Consider the following 17,734-nt stretch of genomic DNA (forward strand, 5'->3'; position numbering starts at 1 on the left):
GACAGAATATGTTCATGGTTTGTATTTTGTAGACAGGACAATGCTCAGCATTGCCTATTACAATAAACCTGTGTTTTAGGAACCTCCAGTCTAGATGTACATTGCCGAGAGAAAATTGTGCCTAATAACAGTAGAAATGCCAGAAGCTATACAGTTAGCCACCAACTAAAAGCAGTTGATGTACAATAAGCAAACATCTAGAGCAGAAAGAAGCTGGGAAATTCTCAATGCTCACAGACTTAGAATGTGAGCTATGATTTCTGGAAATCTTTCTGTTCTTTTACATGTAGTATATCCCTTTTCTCATCTTTGCTGCTTGATCTGAAATCCCCTGCTATTGCCCTACAGTTTTCTTCTACTCACCAGCTCGGAGGGGCCGTGGAACTCCTCCAACAAAGATAGTTTTTCTTGGATCCAAAGGCTGAGACCCATCCATCACAAAGTCACTGTCACTTAGGTTCCAAGGTCGAATTTGCACCTGTATTAAAGATTGATTTTAGTGCAGGACTCAAAATTAAGAAACAACTGTCAAATATTTCTCTAATTAAAGACGTAATTATTAACTTAGTAAAAAAGGTAAACTGGTGGTATAAGCACCAAACCAATTTGAAAACATAGCTATTTAAGGTTATCACCTCTAGATGCCAGGCTTGAGTTAAATTTCACCGTGCAAACTCCCACCTCATCAGTTCCCTGCCCCTAATCGCCTTCATAGTAAGGAATCTGTGGAAGGACTTTGAGAACATTTCATCATGTGTGTGCAAATACAGTTGCAGTTTGGGCTTTGGGCCTTTCTGAAATAACATACAGGGGTCCATAAATTTCAAAGCACTGATAGAGTGGAGATAGAAGCAATGTCTGTGCTTTGATACGAATTGAGTTTTTATAACATGTGAATGCTCACTTCTGTTAAGAAGCAGGCTTCACAGATAAGAAGTTTTTAGATGACTCAGAAAAAAAGGCTGCTCAGAAGTTGTTTGAATAAAGCTGTTCACCCATCCATTTTTTCTGATCCTAGAAATCACATAAACACATTCACTGTGCTGTAACATTGGATTGTTCATTTATTTGAGCAAGCTTTTTAACAGTACTTTCAAAAGGCGGCACACTTCTAATCATATTTGTCTGTAGTTCTCATTTAATCTGTACCTATCCACAGCCACACAAAAAAGCATGAGCACTGAAGAATGCTTGAAATGTAAACAACAGAAATTAGTTAACTGTGTGTCCTCTATCCTGCTGTAGCTGTCTGCATTACTTAATTATAAACTGATTAGCTAATGAACACAGAAAAAAATAATAATTGAGAAATCTAATAAAGGGTAGCAGCCATTTGAAGCAATCTGGGTTTTCCTTTGGGGAGGCTAAGTTTTCTGTCAAATAATAGACAGGAGAAATCGATAATCCAATTGTTTTACAGCTAACGCTGTAGAAGGATGCTTACTCTCGTGAAAAGGAGTACCAGAAGTACCAAATATAAAAGTTAACTGAATATGGACTTTATCAGAAAGGAGCTAATGTCAAAACCACGTTATGCTGATACAGGAAGTCAATTCAGCGTAACAGCAAGGACAGCAACAGGAAATGAACAAGCCAATTAACTGTAAATATTTATTTATTTATTAGCTGGAAAGACTAACAGCAAATGGGTTAGCAACCATGGCAAAAGCTACTTACTGGTTTATCCTTGATTGTAGGACTTGACACACACAGGTAAAGTTTCCCATCTTCTTCTAAACAGGCATCTATCAGAGCTTGTACAGAGCTTTCTTCCTGGAACAGCAGAAAGGCATAACCTTGGAAAGGATAAAGGCACAAGAAATAAAAAGAACAAATTAATTTATAAAGCTTTTTCATATATATATAAAGATGACAAACCCAAGATGTAAGATACACAAACTACAAATAATTAAAGCTGTTAAGAGTTTGTTTTAATGAATTAAATTTGCCAATTACCCTCATACAGTGCTGCATACAATTATTTGATTAATTAATGATTTTGAGCAATGAGAGTATAGGCTGGTGAACAAGCGGTTCATATTATCCCAGTAACTGCATCAACAGCTATTTATCAGTGATTATCCCCCATAACCACCGAGTTTCTGGTTACAACATGCAATGGAGTAAAAAATGTTGACAGGTAAATAGATTTCTGTGCTGACATACTTAACTATGAAAAAAAAATTGCTGATCTTAAAAAAAAAAAAGCAGCATGAGTAAAACAGAATGGCATGTGTTGTGTTTCATTGTGGGTCAAAGACCTGCTGTTATTTATATATCAATAAAGCAGTTCAAAAGAAAGAAAGAAGAAAGTCCAATAAAAATTGTTCCAAGTGATTCAGAATTCTAGGCCTTTGAATCAGACACTAAAATGAAATGTGTGTGCCATTCAGAAATCTTCTGGTTGCAGTTGCCAGGAAAGCTCTCTTCAGTTTTACTTACTGTTGTTAAATAAAGATTTGACCCAAGCAGTCCATGTTTTTGCTACCTTGGAAATGAAACTAACAGAGCACTCTGTCCATTAAAGCAAAGCCATCTAAGGAATGATGGACTTGAATATAGCTGCATGCTTAAGAGGACTTTCTAGTGAGCAGGTATTGCTCTTTACCCCATAATCAGTACAGTTTTCTCACACAATGTGAACATGTTCGCTTTGACCTACACAATTTGACCTTCGGTGTCCTACAGGATATACCTCTTTGCAGAAAATCTGCAGCAATTAGAATCATAGAATCAGTCAGGTTGGAAGAGACCTCCAAGATCATCCAGTCCAACCTAGCACCCAGCCCTGTCCAGTCAACTAGAATATGGCACCAAGTGCCCCATCCAAGCTTTTCTTGAACACCTCCAGGGACGGTGACTCCATCACCTCCCTGGGCAGCCCATTCCAATGCCAATCACTCTCTCTGGTAAGAACTTCCTCCTAACATCCAGCCTATACTTCCCCCAGCACAACTTGAGACTCTGTCCCCTTGTTCCATTGCTGGTTGCCTGGAAGAAGAGACCAACCCCCACCTGGCTACAGCCTCCCTTCAGGCACTTGTAGACAGCAACAGTTGTAGAGGCAGCTGGAGTTTTATCAGGGACTGTTAGACTTTCTTTGACAAATATTCTTGACACAAATTAAAAGCCCATATGATAAGACACTATACTTAAATGATGACAACCTTTGACATAGCTTTACATAGCCTATTTGCCATTGATATAAAGTAATGATTTACCCTATTTTTGTGCTGAGTATGGGAGGCTCTGGGGTGACCTTATTGCTGTCTACAACTACCTGAGGGGTGGTTGTGGCCAGGAGGAGGTTGCTCTCTTCTCTCAGGTGGCCAGCACCAGAACGAGAGGACACAGCCTCAAGCTACGCCAGGGGAGATTTAGGCTCGAGGTGAGGAGAAAGTTCTTCACTGAGAGAGTCATTGGACACTGGAATGGGCTGCCCGGGAAGGTGGTGGAGTCGCTGTCCCTGGAGCTGTTCAAGGCAAGATTGGACGTGGCACTTGGTGCCATGGTCTAGCCTTGAGCTCTGAGGTAAAGGGTTGGACTTGATGATCTGTGAGGTCTCTTCCAATCCTAATAATACTGTGATACTGTGAATAAATACTATTTAGCATACCTTTTTTATATAAACATTGATAGATTAAAAAACAACTAAGATAGACAGTAAAGAATTGCTCTCCTCTGCACAGTTATCCACCAAATCACCTCTTCCTCTATTATCTCTAGCCCTGTACAATTTCTCAAAAGAATATTAAAAATTCTATGCAGCTGTTTGTTTTGAGGTGAAAAAAAAAGTTTAACAACAGTTATAACCCAGAACACATCTACAAATATTCACATTCCCAAGAAAACAAAATAATTTGGTCATTCACCTTGCTAGCAAACACAGAACTTGCACATCTAGAGTTGCAATAGGCTAAAGACTCCAACCAGTCACAATAAAAACTTCTTGAGTAAGAAAACTGGTTTCCTCTTGTGCTAGTTTGAAGCTAGCTAGGATGTTTTGGTGAGAAGAACTAGATTACAGGCGGTGAAAGGAAAACAATGGTGATGTCTACCTCACTTATAGGCTTGCTGAGATGTGTAAGAACAAGAAATAAAAACCATATGTAGGGCACTCACTTCTACTTCTGCTGGGGAACTGTCTGAGCTGCATCTCTAACCTCACCCCTCTCTGCCGTTTCTCTGACTAAAGCACTTTGCTTCCTAACCCCCTTTCTTCCTTGGGACTGGGGTAAGGTTGAGAGGGATAGGGGGAAGGTGAAGGGGCGGTTGGAAGCCCCTCCTGGGGACTTAGGTTTCTGGGAGGGGAGTTGTGTTTCTGTATTACCTTTTCCCTTGTATATTTCTGTATATACTGTAAATATCTGCTTGTATATTGTGCTAAGCTGTAAATAATAAGCTTCATTCAATTTCCAGAGCCGGCTGAGTCTAGTCCGGGTGATTTCCAAAGTGGGGGGGGGGGTTGGGGTGGGTAACACCCAAACCATCACATCTCTCTAGCAGATGTAACTCTATTAAAACAATCTCCTCAAGATACAAGCACCCTTCAAAGTTTTAGTCTTTACAAAAATAATTACATTAACTGAGTATAAAAATAATGAGCTTACAATCACTACCACTTTTAGCTTCTATTTTCCATTCATGCACTTGCTGTATCTTCCTCACTCCATACCATCCCTTCTGACTATATTCAATAGTCAGGGCAAAACCAATATACAAATTACAGTATCTTTAGCTTCGCAGCTCTTTCAGTCTTATAAAATAGCCCAGTGAGAAAACTAGATTCTTGCAAAAGGCTACCATGGCAACTACACCTCCATAGCCCATGCTTTGTACTTCAGCCCAATTACTTTTTATACAAATACCTTGTGAAACAAATGCACAGAAGATGCAGTGCAGGTCATTCTGGTACTATGAAATTCAAGTAAGAATACATGCACATTTATGCATGCTTCCAAAAAATTTTGGAATAGATTTAAACATCTATAACCTATGTTCTGATCAGACCATAAGATTTGAACTCCAAAAATTACAATGTTGGCTATTTCAGGCTTGTGAAACCTTAAACCAGCAAAACATTGGAACTTTCTTTATCGTGAAATCAAAGTGAAAATTCCGAAGTGTGGCTTAATTACCTAGCAGAAATCTGGACAAAAAGTTGGGATGCTTCTTTTGCAAAGCTTTTTCAGGTGTTTTTGGGCCATCTGTGGTAATTGGAGTTGAATCAATCATAGAATCAACCAGGTGGGAAGAGACCTCCAAGATCATCCAGTCCAACCTAGCACCCAACCTTATCCAGTCAACTAGACCATGGCACCGAGTGCCTTATCCAGTCTTTTCTTGAACACTTCAAGGGACGGTGCCTCCACCACCTCCCTGGGCAGCCCATTCCAATGGCAAATCACTCAACAGCCATTTGGGCGTACAGTAAATGGTACAATCATAATTTCCCAAACCAGGTCAAATTAACCAAACAGATACATTAATTTTCTCTGACTGCTAGATTAGAAAAGCACTCCAAGTTAGTAAGAGTTCAGTTTTCTGACCTGGGGCTTAAGAGTTGCTATGAACTTTACAGTAAAGACAACACTTGCTCATTTCTCTGGGTCTGATTGTAACACATCCTCCTGCCCACTATGGAGTTTGTGTGGGCCCCCTGAAGAAAGATGGGCAAATAGTTTACAGGAGCAGTCTTCTCTTAATCTAGGAAAGCAAGCAGGCTGGACTAGCACCAACATGATGTCCAGCACTACTTTAAGACCTGGTGATCACAGACCAGGGTTTTGATACTCAAAAGTAACAAAGATTACACTGAAACAAAAACAAAACAAAAAACACACACCCCAAAAAACAAACAAAAAAAAAACCAAACAGCAACCTAAAAATCAAACAACCAAACTTAAATAACAGAAGTTCAGATAATGCAAGAATCATGTAGATGCTGATATGGATGAGAAAGACATCTGCAAAAGTTACAAGTATTTTTACTCATTTTATAAAAGCACATAGGAATGCAAAAACCTTAAATTCAGGGGTGCAGCTCCTTCCTGTGAGGTGTGGGAAATACGAGGTACTGCTGTTACTGAAGAGCTTAGCCCCACTTGCTCACAGTAGGAGTGCTCAGAGCTGCATTGGCTCTACAGCAGGAGACACACTTTGGACTCAGATTCCAGTATAAAAAACAAAACTGGAAAATATACATGCCCAAACTGATACTGCATAAAGGATTAACTGCTATTTAAGAACAAAATAACTTCTTTGCACAGCAAAATAATAATTTCAGCCAAAGTGTAAACTAAAACCCAGTACACCAATGTGTAAATTAGCAGCTGTTAATTTTCTTTTCCTGTCAGCTGTGTTTAAATATCAAGTTTGGCTATAAATTTATACAACTTTCAGAGTGTTCCCTCCCGAAGAGATTCTCAAAACCACATACTTTAAGCATTCTATCCTGTTCTGTGTATTTCTGTTTCTACTACACACAATTACTGCATGGCCACATTCAGAAGGGTCAGTTAGATGGGTACCTAAGTTTAGAAGAAATTTAATTCATGTTTAAAGACAGTAGGTAAGGTTGAATCAACAAGAGTCTCAAGTTGTGCCAGGGGAAGTCTAGGCTGGATGTTAGGAGGAAGTTCTTCCCAGAGAGAGTGATCTGCCATTGGAATGGGCTGCCCAGGGAGGTGGTGGAGTCACCAGCCCTGGAGGTGTTCAAGAAAAGACTGGATGAGGCACTTAGTGCCATAGTCTAGTTGACTGGATAGGGCTGGGTGCTAGGTTGGACTGGATAATCTTGGAGGTCTCTTCCAACCTGCTTGATTCTATGATGATTCTAAATCCCCATGCCTGGAGGTGTTTCAAAGAGGCAGAGCTGTGGTGCTCAGGGCCACAGCTTAGCTCCAGCCTGGGCAGAGAACAGTTGCATTGGATGATCTCAAAGACGATCAGTTTCCAAACCAGAATTGTGTTAATCCAAGTAGCTTGAATTATTTAGCAGATGCTGAAAGTCACTTCAAATTCCTTAGCACTGCATGCTTCAGCACATTCTCCTCTGTGTGCATCACAGGTATATGACTTAAAGTATATGGGATTTTTCCAAGTAGCATGAAATTTGATGAATTTCAAGATTTTAATCCTCCTGGTGACATGATGTAGTAGTGTCTTGCAGACAAACTTAAGCAGTGATCCTTTCTTACCTGATCAGACATTCTACAGGTCTGAGGCCTCAAAGGACTGCTTCCTTAGGTTCCACAAAGTGAAACAGGCACAGATTTAAAGCCCCAGAAAATAGTGAAGTCTATATGCATCGATATACAGCTTCCTGGCAGAACAGAAACAATCTAGCCCCTTTTCAGCTCTCGGTGCAATACACCACTGTAGCGCTTACAAAAAACGCTGCACTTTTCAACTGACTGGGGAAAAAATTGTATTTACTGTAACAAAAGTTGCTTCAATTTTTAAAGTGGTACAGCAGAAGGAAGATGAAGAAAAGGTTAATTTCCCCAGATTCCCAAGTACAGCCTAGAAATTTCAACCACGAGCTCAAGGATTTGTTATTTTGTGGAAAGCAGTACAAGAACTAAGCTCCTTTGTGTGTATCTTGTTCTGACATCTAAACCTAAACAGCAACACAATTCCCTATGAAAGGATAACTTAGTCCAGTTGCCCTAATTTCATTTAGCCTGGTTGAGAATGAACTTGAATACGTGGCTTGAAACAAAGTAGGTACTTGAAATGCAAGATACACTTGAAGCTACCGTGTAATTTTGCTATAGTCTGGAATGAGCACTTTTGCTGGCCTAGACAGTCTGTAAGCATGTCCAGCAGATCAAGAGTTGATTTCATCATTCTGCTCTGGTGGCATCTCACCTGGACTAGTATGTCCAGCTCTGGGGCTTTCAACAGAAGGAGGACATGGACTTGATGGAGCGGATCCAGAGAAGAATCACAAAAATGATCAGAGAGCTGAAGCACCTCTCCTATATGAAGGCAGGCTGAGAAAGTTGGGGATGTTCAGCCTGGAGAAGAGAAGGCTCTGGGGAGGTCTTACAACAGCCTCCCAGTACCTGAAGGGGGCCCACAAGAAGAGAGCCTACTTACAAAGGCATGTAGCACTAGGATCAGGGGCAATGGTTTTAAACTAAAGAAATGTAGGTTCAGATTGGACATTAGGAAGAAATTCTTTACTATGAGGGTGGTGGAACACTGGAATGGGTTGTCCAGGGAGGTGGTGGAGGCCACCCTGAAGACCTTCTTTGTACACCTCCACCACAAGGCACGAAGTTTGGTGGAGTGAAATTAAATTGTTGACTGTGTTTTGTAACCCATGGGAGTAGTAGGAAAATAGTGATTAATTATTAATTAACAGTATGAGTGCTATGGTTGTATGAACAGTCTCTAGTTGCTTGATACAGGAGTATTTCAGAAAGGTGCTACTGTAGTAGCTCCACTGATCTCACGTAATGAAGTCCAGAGTGGATTTAATTCAATCATAAGCCTTTCTTAGAAATTTCAATTAATTCTGAATCATTCTCATGTCTTTATCTAAACTGAAGTTTATAATTTTGTGCTCAACTTTTGAATACAAAATGTAATTTATAAGTTAAGTTCTTGCATTTCAGCACAGCAACACATAAACTGCTGTGCAAATACATCCACCGCGAGCTGCACGTGCTGGTACACAGCCAGCATTTTGCCATTCTAATGTTATATAACCACCAGGGAAGATTAACCTATTTCTGGCTCTTAGCATTAGGGCTACTTCTCAAATAAGAGGAAAAAATATGTAATGACAAGTTTTATGTAAAGTCAAAGAGTATTTGAATATGTCAGAAGCCTGCATATCACCTATTGATTTTCTATGTAGTTGATCTCAAATCCATAATTCCCAAAATTCAGCCTATTCCAAAAATCAGATATAGAAATCATATTCTAAGGGTCCTATATTTTCAGTTTTATAACATTGATGTTGACTGGAAGAACTAAGAGATGAGAAGGACTTCCTCTTTGCTTTACATACTGCATAGCAAGTCAGAACAGTCTTTGGGTGGTCACTTGTATTAATTCCATATGAAAATGGAAGGACTACTTACACTTACAAAATGCTCAACTACCTTTGAAGCATTTTATTTCATCTTTCAAAAAATTTAGCTTCTTGTTTGAATGTTTTTATAGGGTCCAATACAACAATGAAAATCTACTATCCACTATGATGTCCTATAGAAGTATTTCATTATATATAACCACTTCATACTGCTATATGAAAAATAAGAAAACTACTGTTCCAGTCTCATGTCTTTGGGTTTACTTTTAGATGGTTGAGATGGCTACCTCAAAAAAGCAGATGTAAATAGACTCATTTATTCATTAAATACAAATAGCAGTTTCTTCCCTTCCCCTGATGTTTAAAAACCATTTAATTATGGTTGTAGTTACTGGAGCTTTTAGAATACATTTGTTTTAGGAGTCTGCAGGAAAGAAACATTTAGAAATTTGGTTCATGCTGTTTCTAAATTAGTTTGTGTGCTGACAAAGGGTCATTGGTCAAAGTCACCCTTCGTAATCTTATTAGAAGATGCTTTGAATGTGAATAAAACACATTTCTAAATCCAAAGATGAAATGACTATTAAAAATGGAACTCATTTTTGAAAACTAAAAATCCAAGGTGTTCAACAAAAAGCAGACTATCCTTTTAAGCACTGCAGTGACATGACTGCGTTTTGAAAAAACATCAAAGGCTTTAAATACTTAAGAAACCTCAAAATAGAAAGGGCTGTAATCTCACTTAGCTACTGCAGAAGAGTGAAATTATGTATTAGTCAGGGCTGCAAAGATCCATTTCTTTTCATCAGTCTAATTTTAAACGGCAGTGTATGACCCTGTCAGCCAACTCTTTGCTCTAAAAAACAAAAGGCATCTAAGAAATGCAAACGTTTTCACTTCCCTCCTCAAGTATCAGACTAAGTCTGAGTAGTCTGATATGTAAGAAATTCCCCATATGCCACATTAAAGACAGATTTTAGGGTGGGTTTTGTTTGGCTTTTAATTAAAGGTTTGTACTCAATATTCTCAGTTGGATCCCGAATCTAAATAGCAATTAAATGAAGCACACATAGTTAAATTAAAAGCAAGATGCATACGAGGAAAAGCTAGCAGATCACACAGAAGAGCTGAATGGAAACTGAGGTTCTGCATCAGTAGCTTCTGTAAGATAAATTGCACATCTTCATAATTCAAATTTTATCATTACCTAGCCCACATCACTGAGATTACCAACAGAATAGAGGCTAACATTTAACCTTTACAACTTATGATCTTACCACATCACAAATAGAGAAATTTGACATGTCCTACATTGTCATAAACTCCATGTACACTTTTCCCCCACACTTTGAATTTAAATGGGGAAAAAAGCAAAACAAACTACCAAACAAGAAAAAACAAACTAACAAAACAAACCAAAACACAGACTAGACAAAACCAACCCACCCACAGAAGGTCTGCTTGCTCCATGAGGACATGCATTGTTTTGGGGACATGGGAGAGGTAACTCAATGTTTCCTCTGCATTTCAGTGATGAATACAAAGAACATTTTGATTGTGCTGTAGTAAACATACACACCTAAAGATTTATAATGTCTTTTAGATTCCAAAACACATCAAGAAGGAAAAAGGACTTGCTAGGCATCATTACTTGAAGGCTTTCACTGTTTATGGGAAGGAAAAAAAAATAGTATACATACACCATCTCAGTTTGTCCTGCAGTAAAAGTAGTCCTACCCACCTGTATTGAAAAAGAAAACATTGAAATGCCCTTTTTAAAAATAAAGATATTCTAGAAGCATCCTAAAGCCTCCCTATCTAGCATTTCACTTCGACACTAGTGCAAAACATTACAACAAATTTACAGGGTTGTCCTCTTTCAAAGGTCACAGCCATTTAAAAATCTCAGACTGCAACATGACCTATAGCAGATATAAATCATAGAATTAAAGGGTGTAAAAACATAAAAGAAAGACTGAAACACACTTTGGTTTATTGCAGTTGTAAGAATAGTCACATGAATTAATCATATGACAAAGACTAACTTCTGATAAAGCAAGATATTTCATTGTGAAGTTTTCATGCTCCTGACCCAATAAAAACATGCATTTACATTCCTAAACACAAGAAGGAAAGAACAAACCAAAACAAAACCCCCAAACAAAAAAACAACCAAACAAACAAAAACACCACAACCCAACACCACCCAACCCAAACAAAATGCCCAAAACCCACTAAAACAAATCCAACTAAATTCAGACTTGCATTTCTCAATTTTGGTTTTCAAGGGCAATAAGAAATGGTGACCTCTCTGGGCAGAGCAGCTTATTATCATCTGGAGAGGGTTACATCTGCTGCTGCTTTTACTCTAAACAGATAGTTGAAGAGAAATCAGTTTCCAAGTCTGATCAAAGCTTGTTACTTTACTATGCAAAAAAAAGACAACTTCCAATTCTACTCATTAATAACCCTACCAGTTTTCCACTCCACAATTTTAACATTAAAAAAAAATCTTGACAAGTGCAAATAATTTCATAGAATCACAGAATTAACCAAGTTCAAAGAGATCTCCACGATCATCCAGTCCAACCTATCCCCCAGCCCTATTCAGTCAACTAGACCATGGCACCGAGTGCCTCATCCAGGCTTTTCTTGAACACCTCCAGGGACAGTGATTCCATCACCTCCCTGGGCAGCCCATTCCAATGGCAAATCACTCTCTCTGGGAAGAACTTCCTCCTAACATCCAGCCTAGACTTCCCCGGGCACAACTTGAGACTGTGTCCCCTTGTTCTGTTGCTGGTTGTCTGGGAGAAGAGACCAATCCTCACCTGGCTACAACCTCCCTTCAGGTAGTTGTAGACAGCAATGAGATTACCCCTGAGCCTCTATTGATGATCTGGATGAGGGGATTGAGTCCAGCATCAGTAAGTTTGCAGATGACACCGAGCTAGGAGCAGGTGCTGATCTGTTGGAAGGTAGGAGAGCCCTGCAGAGGGACCTAGACAGGCTGGATGGGTGGGCAGTGGCCAATGGGATGAGATTTAACAAGGCCAAGTGCAGGGTTCTGCACTTTGGCCACAACATCCCCAAGCAGTGCTACAGGCTGGGGACAGAGTGGCTGAAGAGCAGCCAGGAAGAAAGGGACCTGGGGGTACTGGTAGATAGTGGGCTGAAGATGAGCCAGCAGTGTGCCCAGGTGGCCAAGAGAGCCAATGGCATCCTGGCCTGTACCAGGAACAGTGTGGCCAGTAGGATGAGGGAGGTTATTCTTTCCCTGTACTCAGCACTGGTCAGGCCACACCTTGAGTACTGTGTCCAGTTCTGGGCCCCTCAATTCAAGAGAGATGTTGAGGTGCTGGAACGTGTCCAGAGAAGGCCAACATGCATAGTGTCAGCATGAAATAAAATAAACACAAGGAAGGAAAGATCCAAATATCCAGGCTACCTTTTAGCTGTTACTTCTAATTAATGAACTTTAATATTGGGGTTTACCATGTAAATGTTTTTTTCATTTACAATAATCTGGTTCTCTTCAAAATCTATTTTTTAAGAAGAAAGCAAGCAGCACTTGCTGTGATAGACAGAACACTTGTAGCTGTGGTCAGGAGCTTTATTCAAAGTAATGTCCCAAAGCCATTTACACAGACCAAGCCAGCAACATACTTCCTGATTTTCTATGATCATAGCTCTCCTGAGCTAGAATCTGCACTCTGCACTGACCCTCTGTACTCTGCAGTGAGTGAACTGTGCCTAGAGGGAAACCGAGGTTGCCAGACATTTCTAGCTTCAGCAACAGACTTTGACTTTTCTTCCTGTAATCAAATAGTCCATTTGTCAGTTGCTGCTGTGGTATGTTGCTGGTTACTAACCGGTTTAAGTGTTCACTCATGTGGATTGTTTTCAGGTTCTAGTTGCTTAAGTTTCTTGTCTTTTTTGCCTATATTGAAAAAATGCAGCATCAAAAACCCCTTAATAACAGAAGGTTTCCAAAAAACTTGATTACTCATAGATGCAGAGTGAATTTATCTCTCCCAGAAACAAAATGTAGAAGTCTCTGATTAGTTGAGAGCATGCATTTGCCTGAGAGGCCAGAACAGTGTGTTTTACCAGAGGAAAAACTGCTGGGCTTATCAAATCCTCCAAAATGTTGGCTTCGCTTTGTAAAATGAAATGTGCACAGCACCCACTGCTATACAACAGACCATTGATTACAATCAGTAGTCACACACCTTTGCATGATCTAAAGCAGTTTAAAAGCACCAGCCACAGCACTGACATATTTGAGAAACACACCAGTTCTCAGCTGCTCCTAACTTTTGAAACCAGAGAGAGGCACATAGGCTGCCTTGGGCAGAGGCATCTACAACATCTTTCATTCCAGCACCTGCTGTGTTCCCATTGCCATCCCTAGCCTCTGAGAGAAGTATAATTTGGGATATTACCTTTGATGAATTGCTGATTTATATATTCTGATTATATTGCACTTATTTTATGTTACTTGAATCATTATCTCTTAGGGCTACAATTCTGCACATGAGTGCAGTGATTCTGGGAACAGAATACAGAATATTATATATTTAATGCTTACAGGAATTTATAAAGAGAGCATGAAACAATCACACCTGATTTATTTTTCAGATGACACTCAAAAACAGTGACTACACTGCTGTGCCAGTATAGAATCTGTCTTCACCACGACCCCAAATTATCCCTTTGAACTTATTTCGCTTATTTGAAAGAAGAATTTGGTGTTTCATAAATTTGGCATTAGAAGTGATTCATCAAACAAACATTTAACTGCTTCCATTTGACAACAGTGGTCTGGTTACCTCCTACAGGTAAGTGATGCAAAACTTTTTCTCTACTCTGTCTGTTCAAATTCCAGGCAGGGCTTTCACCTGTCCACTCAATTTTTCCCACCTTAAGCCCTTCTTTAGTGTCTTTGGCATTAGTGAGTTTTGAAAGAAAATGTAGCTAGATATGAAGAAGTCATTCAAATCAGAATTAGCAACATTTTCTTTCATCTGTACTGTGAAGTGACAACAGTGAGGCAAGAACATATTTTCAGTCTGCTTGGGAGTCTTTTAGCCATTACCCCATGCAAAACTCCAGTATAAAGAGTAGCTACATAGAAGTATTTAAGAATTCTTATATTAAATATACTTCACTTTAGCCTAAGTACCCATTCAGTACTTAAATACATCATCCACAAGGGACTTCTCGATCAGAACTTATATTTTCTTCCCCATACAGGCATACCATAGTAGCTACAGATCCAGGGGGAATCTATGCCAGTCTGCATTTTATTTGTGATGTGCAAGTGACTCGGTTCTATACAAGCAACATAATATACATACCATCTATCACAGCCTAATATACTAATCATCCACAGAAACAGGCAGAGATACATACCCCTAAAAATGCACGATTCAGTGCTCCCATTTAGGAGCTATCATTAAGTCAGTCATCAAGCTCTGTGCGCTTCCGTTTCACTAACTACAAAGCTTTCTTTAAAACAGAATCTGCAACCGCTCAAATAAGAGCTAAAACAGTTTAAATTTTGCAGTTAACCCCATTCCTGGATTGGCTAAACGACGTTCTTTAATTATTAGAAGATAAGTTCATAGGACTCCTCCTTTCTCTTTGAGATATCTTTGTGAACATTATGAATTAAAACCTGTGATCACAATCAAGTCTACAGTTATTAAAGTTAATTGCCCCAAAATAAAGCAAACACACACACCACCCCAAACTCAATTTCCATGTAAGTTGTTGTCATTACCCTTATACTACAGGGCAGTCAATTCCCAAAACATTACTCCTGAAAAATCTAGGGAGTGCATATAATACTCAGAAAGCTCACAAAATAATTAATTCTTTAATAATGGCTATCTGTAAGATCTCATGCTTCTGAACAAAAGAGGTATCAGTAAACTCTTCAGGAGTTTAGTTTTTATTCTGGCCACCATCAATTGTTCAGATTACTCTATCATTTAACCAAACACTTGTCTGTTTTCTGTTTAAGTCAGAGGCACATTTAGTATAAGTAAGTCCAAACTTCAAGACATTTTACCACAGGTAACAGCTGCACAACAATGAAGAACAAAACCACTAGGCACAGGTCAAAACAAATTTACTAACCCAAACAAATCTACTGCAACAGTTAGTCAGAAAGTGGAATTGCTATTTAAGTACAACCCACTGAATAGGGCATTTGATTGAAAACTTGTGATGACAAGCAGTGATTAGTCAGTGCATGAAACAGACTGCAATCAGCTGCTCTTTAGACTGTGGAAGCAGCAATCCCGTTGAGACAAGCCTTAAATATCAATTTTTACTTAACTCAGTGTACTCTAATAAAATTGATGGTGTGAAGTATATGAAGTCTGTCGTGGCAGGCCTGATAGGCCAGAAATGGGCTTATACATGTCCTGGCTTGCCATGGGAAAGAGGACAAAGAACCTGGAGTCACTGAATCTAAGGACTCTGACCCAGACTTGTTTACCTCCTGTGGTAAACAAAGTACACACACTTAGCTTGTGCCTGCCTTGTGCAAGGCTTATGCTTTTCTCAAGTTTGGGTAAAGCAATCCTATGGCTTCACTTAATATGCCAAGCTTGGATAACTGCCATTCTGATTGCTTATTCTGCGTCCAAAGGTCCATTAGTCTTGGCTACATAGATAAAAAGAGCTGAGCAGGTAAGACAGCGTGCTCTGCCGTTGTATTCATGGCTGCTGTGGGCTGCTGCTGTTGCTCTCTGTTCCTGGCAATACACTGCCTTACTACCTTATTGCCTTCAGCAGCATTATGCTAAAGCTCTAAGCTAGCTCCTCTAAATTGCCTGGAATCTGCCTGCCTCAATTACCAAGAACATGCTCTAAACACCTCCATGCAATTGGCCTGCATAGCCAGCATGACATTGTGCTAAGACTGCATATGACAAGATATCCTGCCCACACCTCAAAGCCTTCTGCCAAGACAGGAAGTCCTGGAGATAAGCAGATTGTCCAGAGGAGCCAAGCGACAAGGTCAGAGATTGTCTGCTTCCTTTCCCAGCACTCTGGAGCCTGGGAAGAACCAGAAGCCTCAGCGACAAGACAGTAACCAAATTCCTTGAAGGCATTTGTGTACTGTCTGAAGCTGTAGCTAGCCCTGCAAGTCAGGAGATAATATTTTGTCAGTAAATATTTAAAACCTCAGTGCCTTCTGCCATAAGCGGAAAGGAGCAACTTGAATCCATCTAGTGGATGGGCAAGTGGTATACAGACTACAAGAGGTATTTGGCCACAAGAACATTCTCTTCCAGTTCCATTAATGTTTCTATTTTTGCTGGTTATTTCTAGGTACTAGTTATTATCTGTGTAATGTTTCCACGACCATGTGAAGAACCAATTGTTATTGGTGGTCAGGAGTGGCCAGAGTTCTGAATATCAAAATTAATAAACAAAATTCATTTTGGAAAAAATACCATCTTGCATTAATTAACTTCCCCTTCATAACTAAATCCCACTGTAATCCCGACCCTACCAAGCCATAAGCAAGAAAAAACAGACTTTCTTTTTGGTACATGACCAATAGAAAAGCACACAGATGATTTACAGAAAGAGTGTTCTGGAAAGAGAGTATTACGCAACTGCAGCATACAACCTTTTATTTTCCCTAAAGTGTCCAAAGACTGATGAAAAAAAAACCTATCAGCAGGTGCAGATGTGATGTGTGTGAACTTCAAAACTGCCACTGCTGAAAGCAATGGATGTGGCCTGGAGTATTCTCTCCACATGTAATCTAGCCCACAAGGCAAAGCAAAACTGAAAGGCATTGAATACAACTTCATAGAAAAGTGATGCAGACTGCAGAGACATTAGCCCCAAGTGCATCTTACTTCTTCAAACACTGCAAAGGGTAGTCCCTTATTTGTTTGTTGTACATATACAAAGTACTACAGTGTACAGTAATATGATTACAGACATGGTATTATCAAGTTGATCTGACTATTGATCATAAAGATGTCATTCATCTGAACAAAAGAACCACCAAAAATGCCACGATACTAGTGGGTATCCAAGAATGTGCTAAGTATATACTCCAGCCTGAGGTATCCCCACAAATTTCAAAGTTCTTGGAGCAAGAAAAAAATAATTAAAAAAAAATACTACACAGACAAGAGTCCTGTAGACCAAACCCAAACATAAATGAAGGATAAGTCTACTGATAAGGCAAAGATCTAAATTTGGACAACAGCTTTGTTCTGTATTATAAGTAGAAAATAATTTGATTTGGTCCTGTTACATAAGATCTCACAAAGAGACTACTTCAATTAGGAGGATGTTTTACAGAGTGTTATCAAGTGTGTGGTTTTGCAGGATCAGTTCTAACAGAATAATAATTCAGAACCACTACTGGTAATTGCAGCCCAACATCTGCCTCTCCAAACCCCACCCCCACACCTCAAAAATAGTCCTGAAAAGCAGCTGATCCAGTAATTGTGGGCTTGATGGTAAGAAGCTCTCTGACACTATATAAGGTGAATAAAGAGAGGTGTAGACAGAAAGGGAGGAATTGGGGAACTAGCAAGGAAGACAGAAGCTGCTGGGGTTGGATTTATTCTGCTTGATGACATTGTACTAAAACCCAGACCCTCAAAGTTCATTCTTGAATTCTATCCCACCCATCCTTTCTAATAT

General features: G+C 39.5%; 1 protein-coding gene and 1 long non-coding RNA gene across 9 annotated transcripts in view; one reads left to right on the forward strand and one right to left on the reverse strand.

Annotated features, from left to right (window-relative positions):
• Positions 1–16,515, forward strand: part of LOC135176062 (uncharacterized) — a 30,862-nt gene extending 14,347 nt beyond the window's left edge. Inside the window, exons 2-3 of the long non-coding RNA XR_010302550.1 lie at positions 13,688–13,887; positions 16,394–16,515. This is a non-coding gene — a long non-coding RNA (uncharacterized LOC135176062). The remainder of the gene's footprint in view (positions 1–13,687; positions 13,888–16,393) is intronic.
• CPEB3 (cytoplasmic polyadenylation element binding protein 3) overlaps positions 1–17,734 on the reverse strand; it is a 99,431-nt gene that overhangs the window by 11,122 nt on the left and 70,575 nt on the right. For all 8 annotated transcript variants that reach the window (XM_064144677.1, XM_064144674.1, XM_064144678.1 and 5 more), the window contains 2 exons: positions 1,678–1,796; positions 364–478 (listed from right to left, as the gene is read on the reverse strand). In XM_064144677.1, coding sequence (XP_064000747.1) covers positions 364–478; positions 1,678–1,796 — 234 coding nt within the window. The remainder of the gene's footprint in view (positions 1–363; positions 479–1,677; positions 1,797–17,734) is intronic.

This window comes from Pogoniulus pusillus, chromosome 6 (assembly GCF_015220805.1).
Source record: "Pogoniulus pusillus isolate bPogPus1 chromosome 6, bPogPus1.pri, whole genome shotgun sequence".
Lineage (NCBI taxonomy): Eukaryota > Metazoa > Chordata > Aves > Piciformes > Lybiidae > Pogoniulus > Pogoniulus pusillus.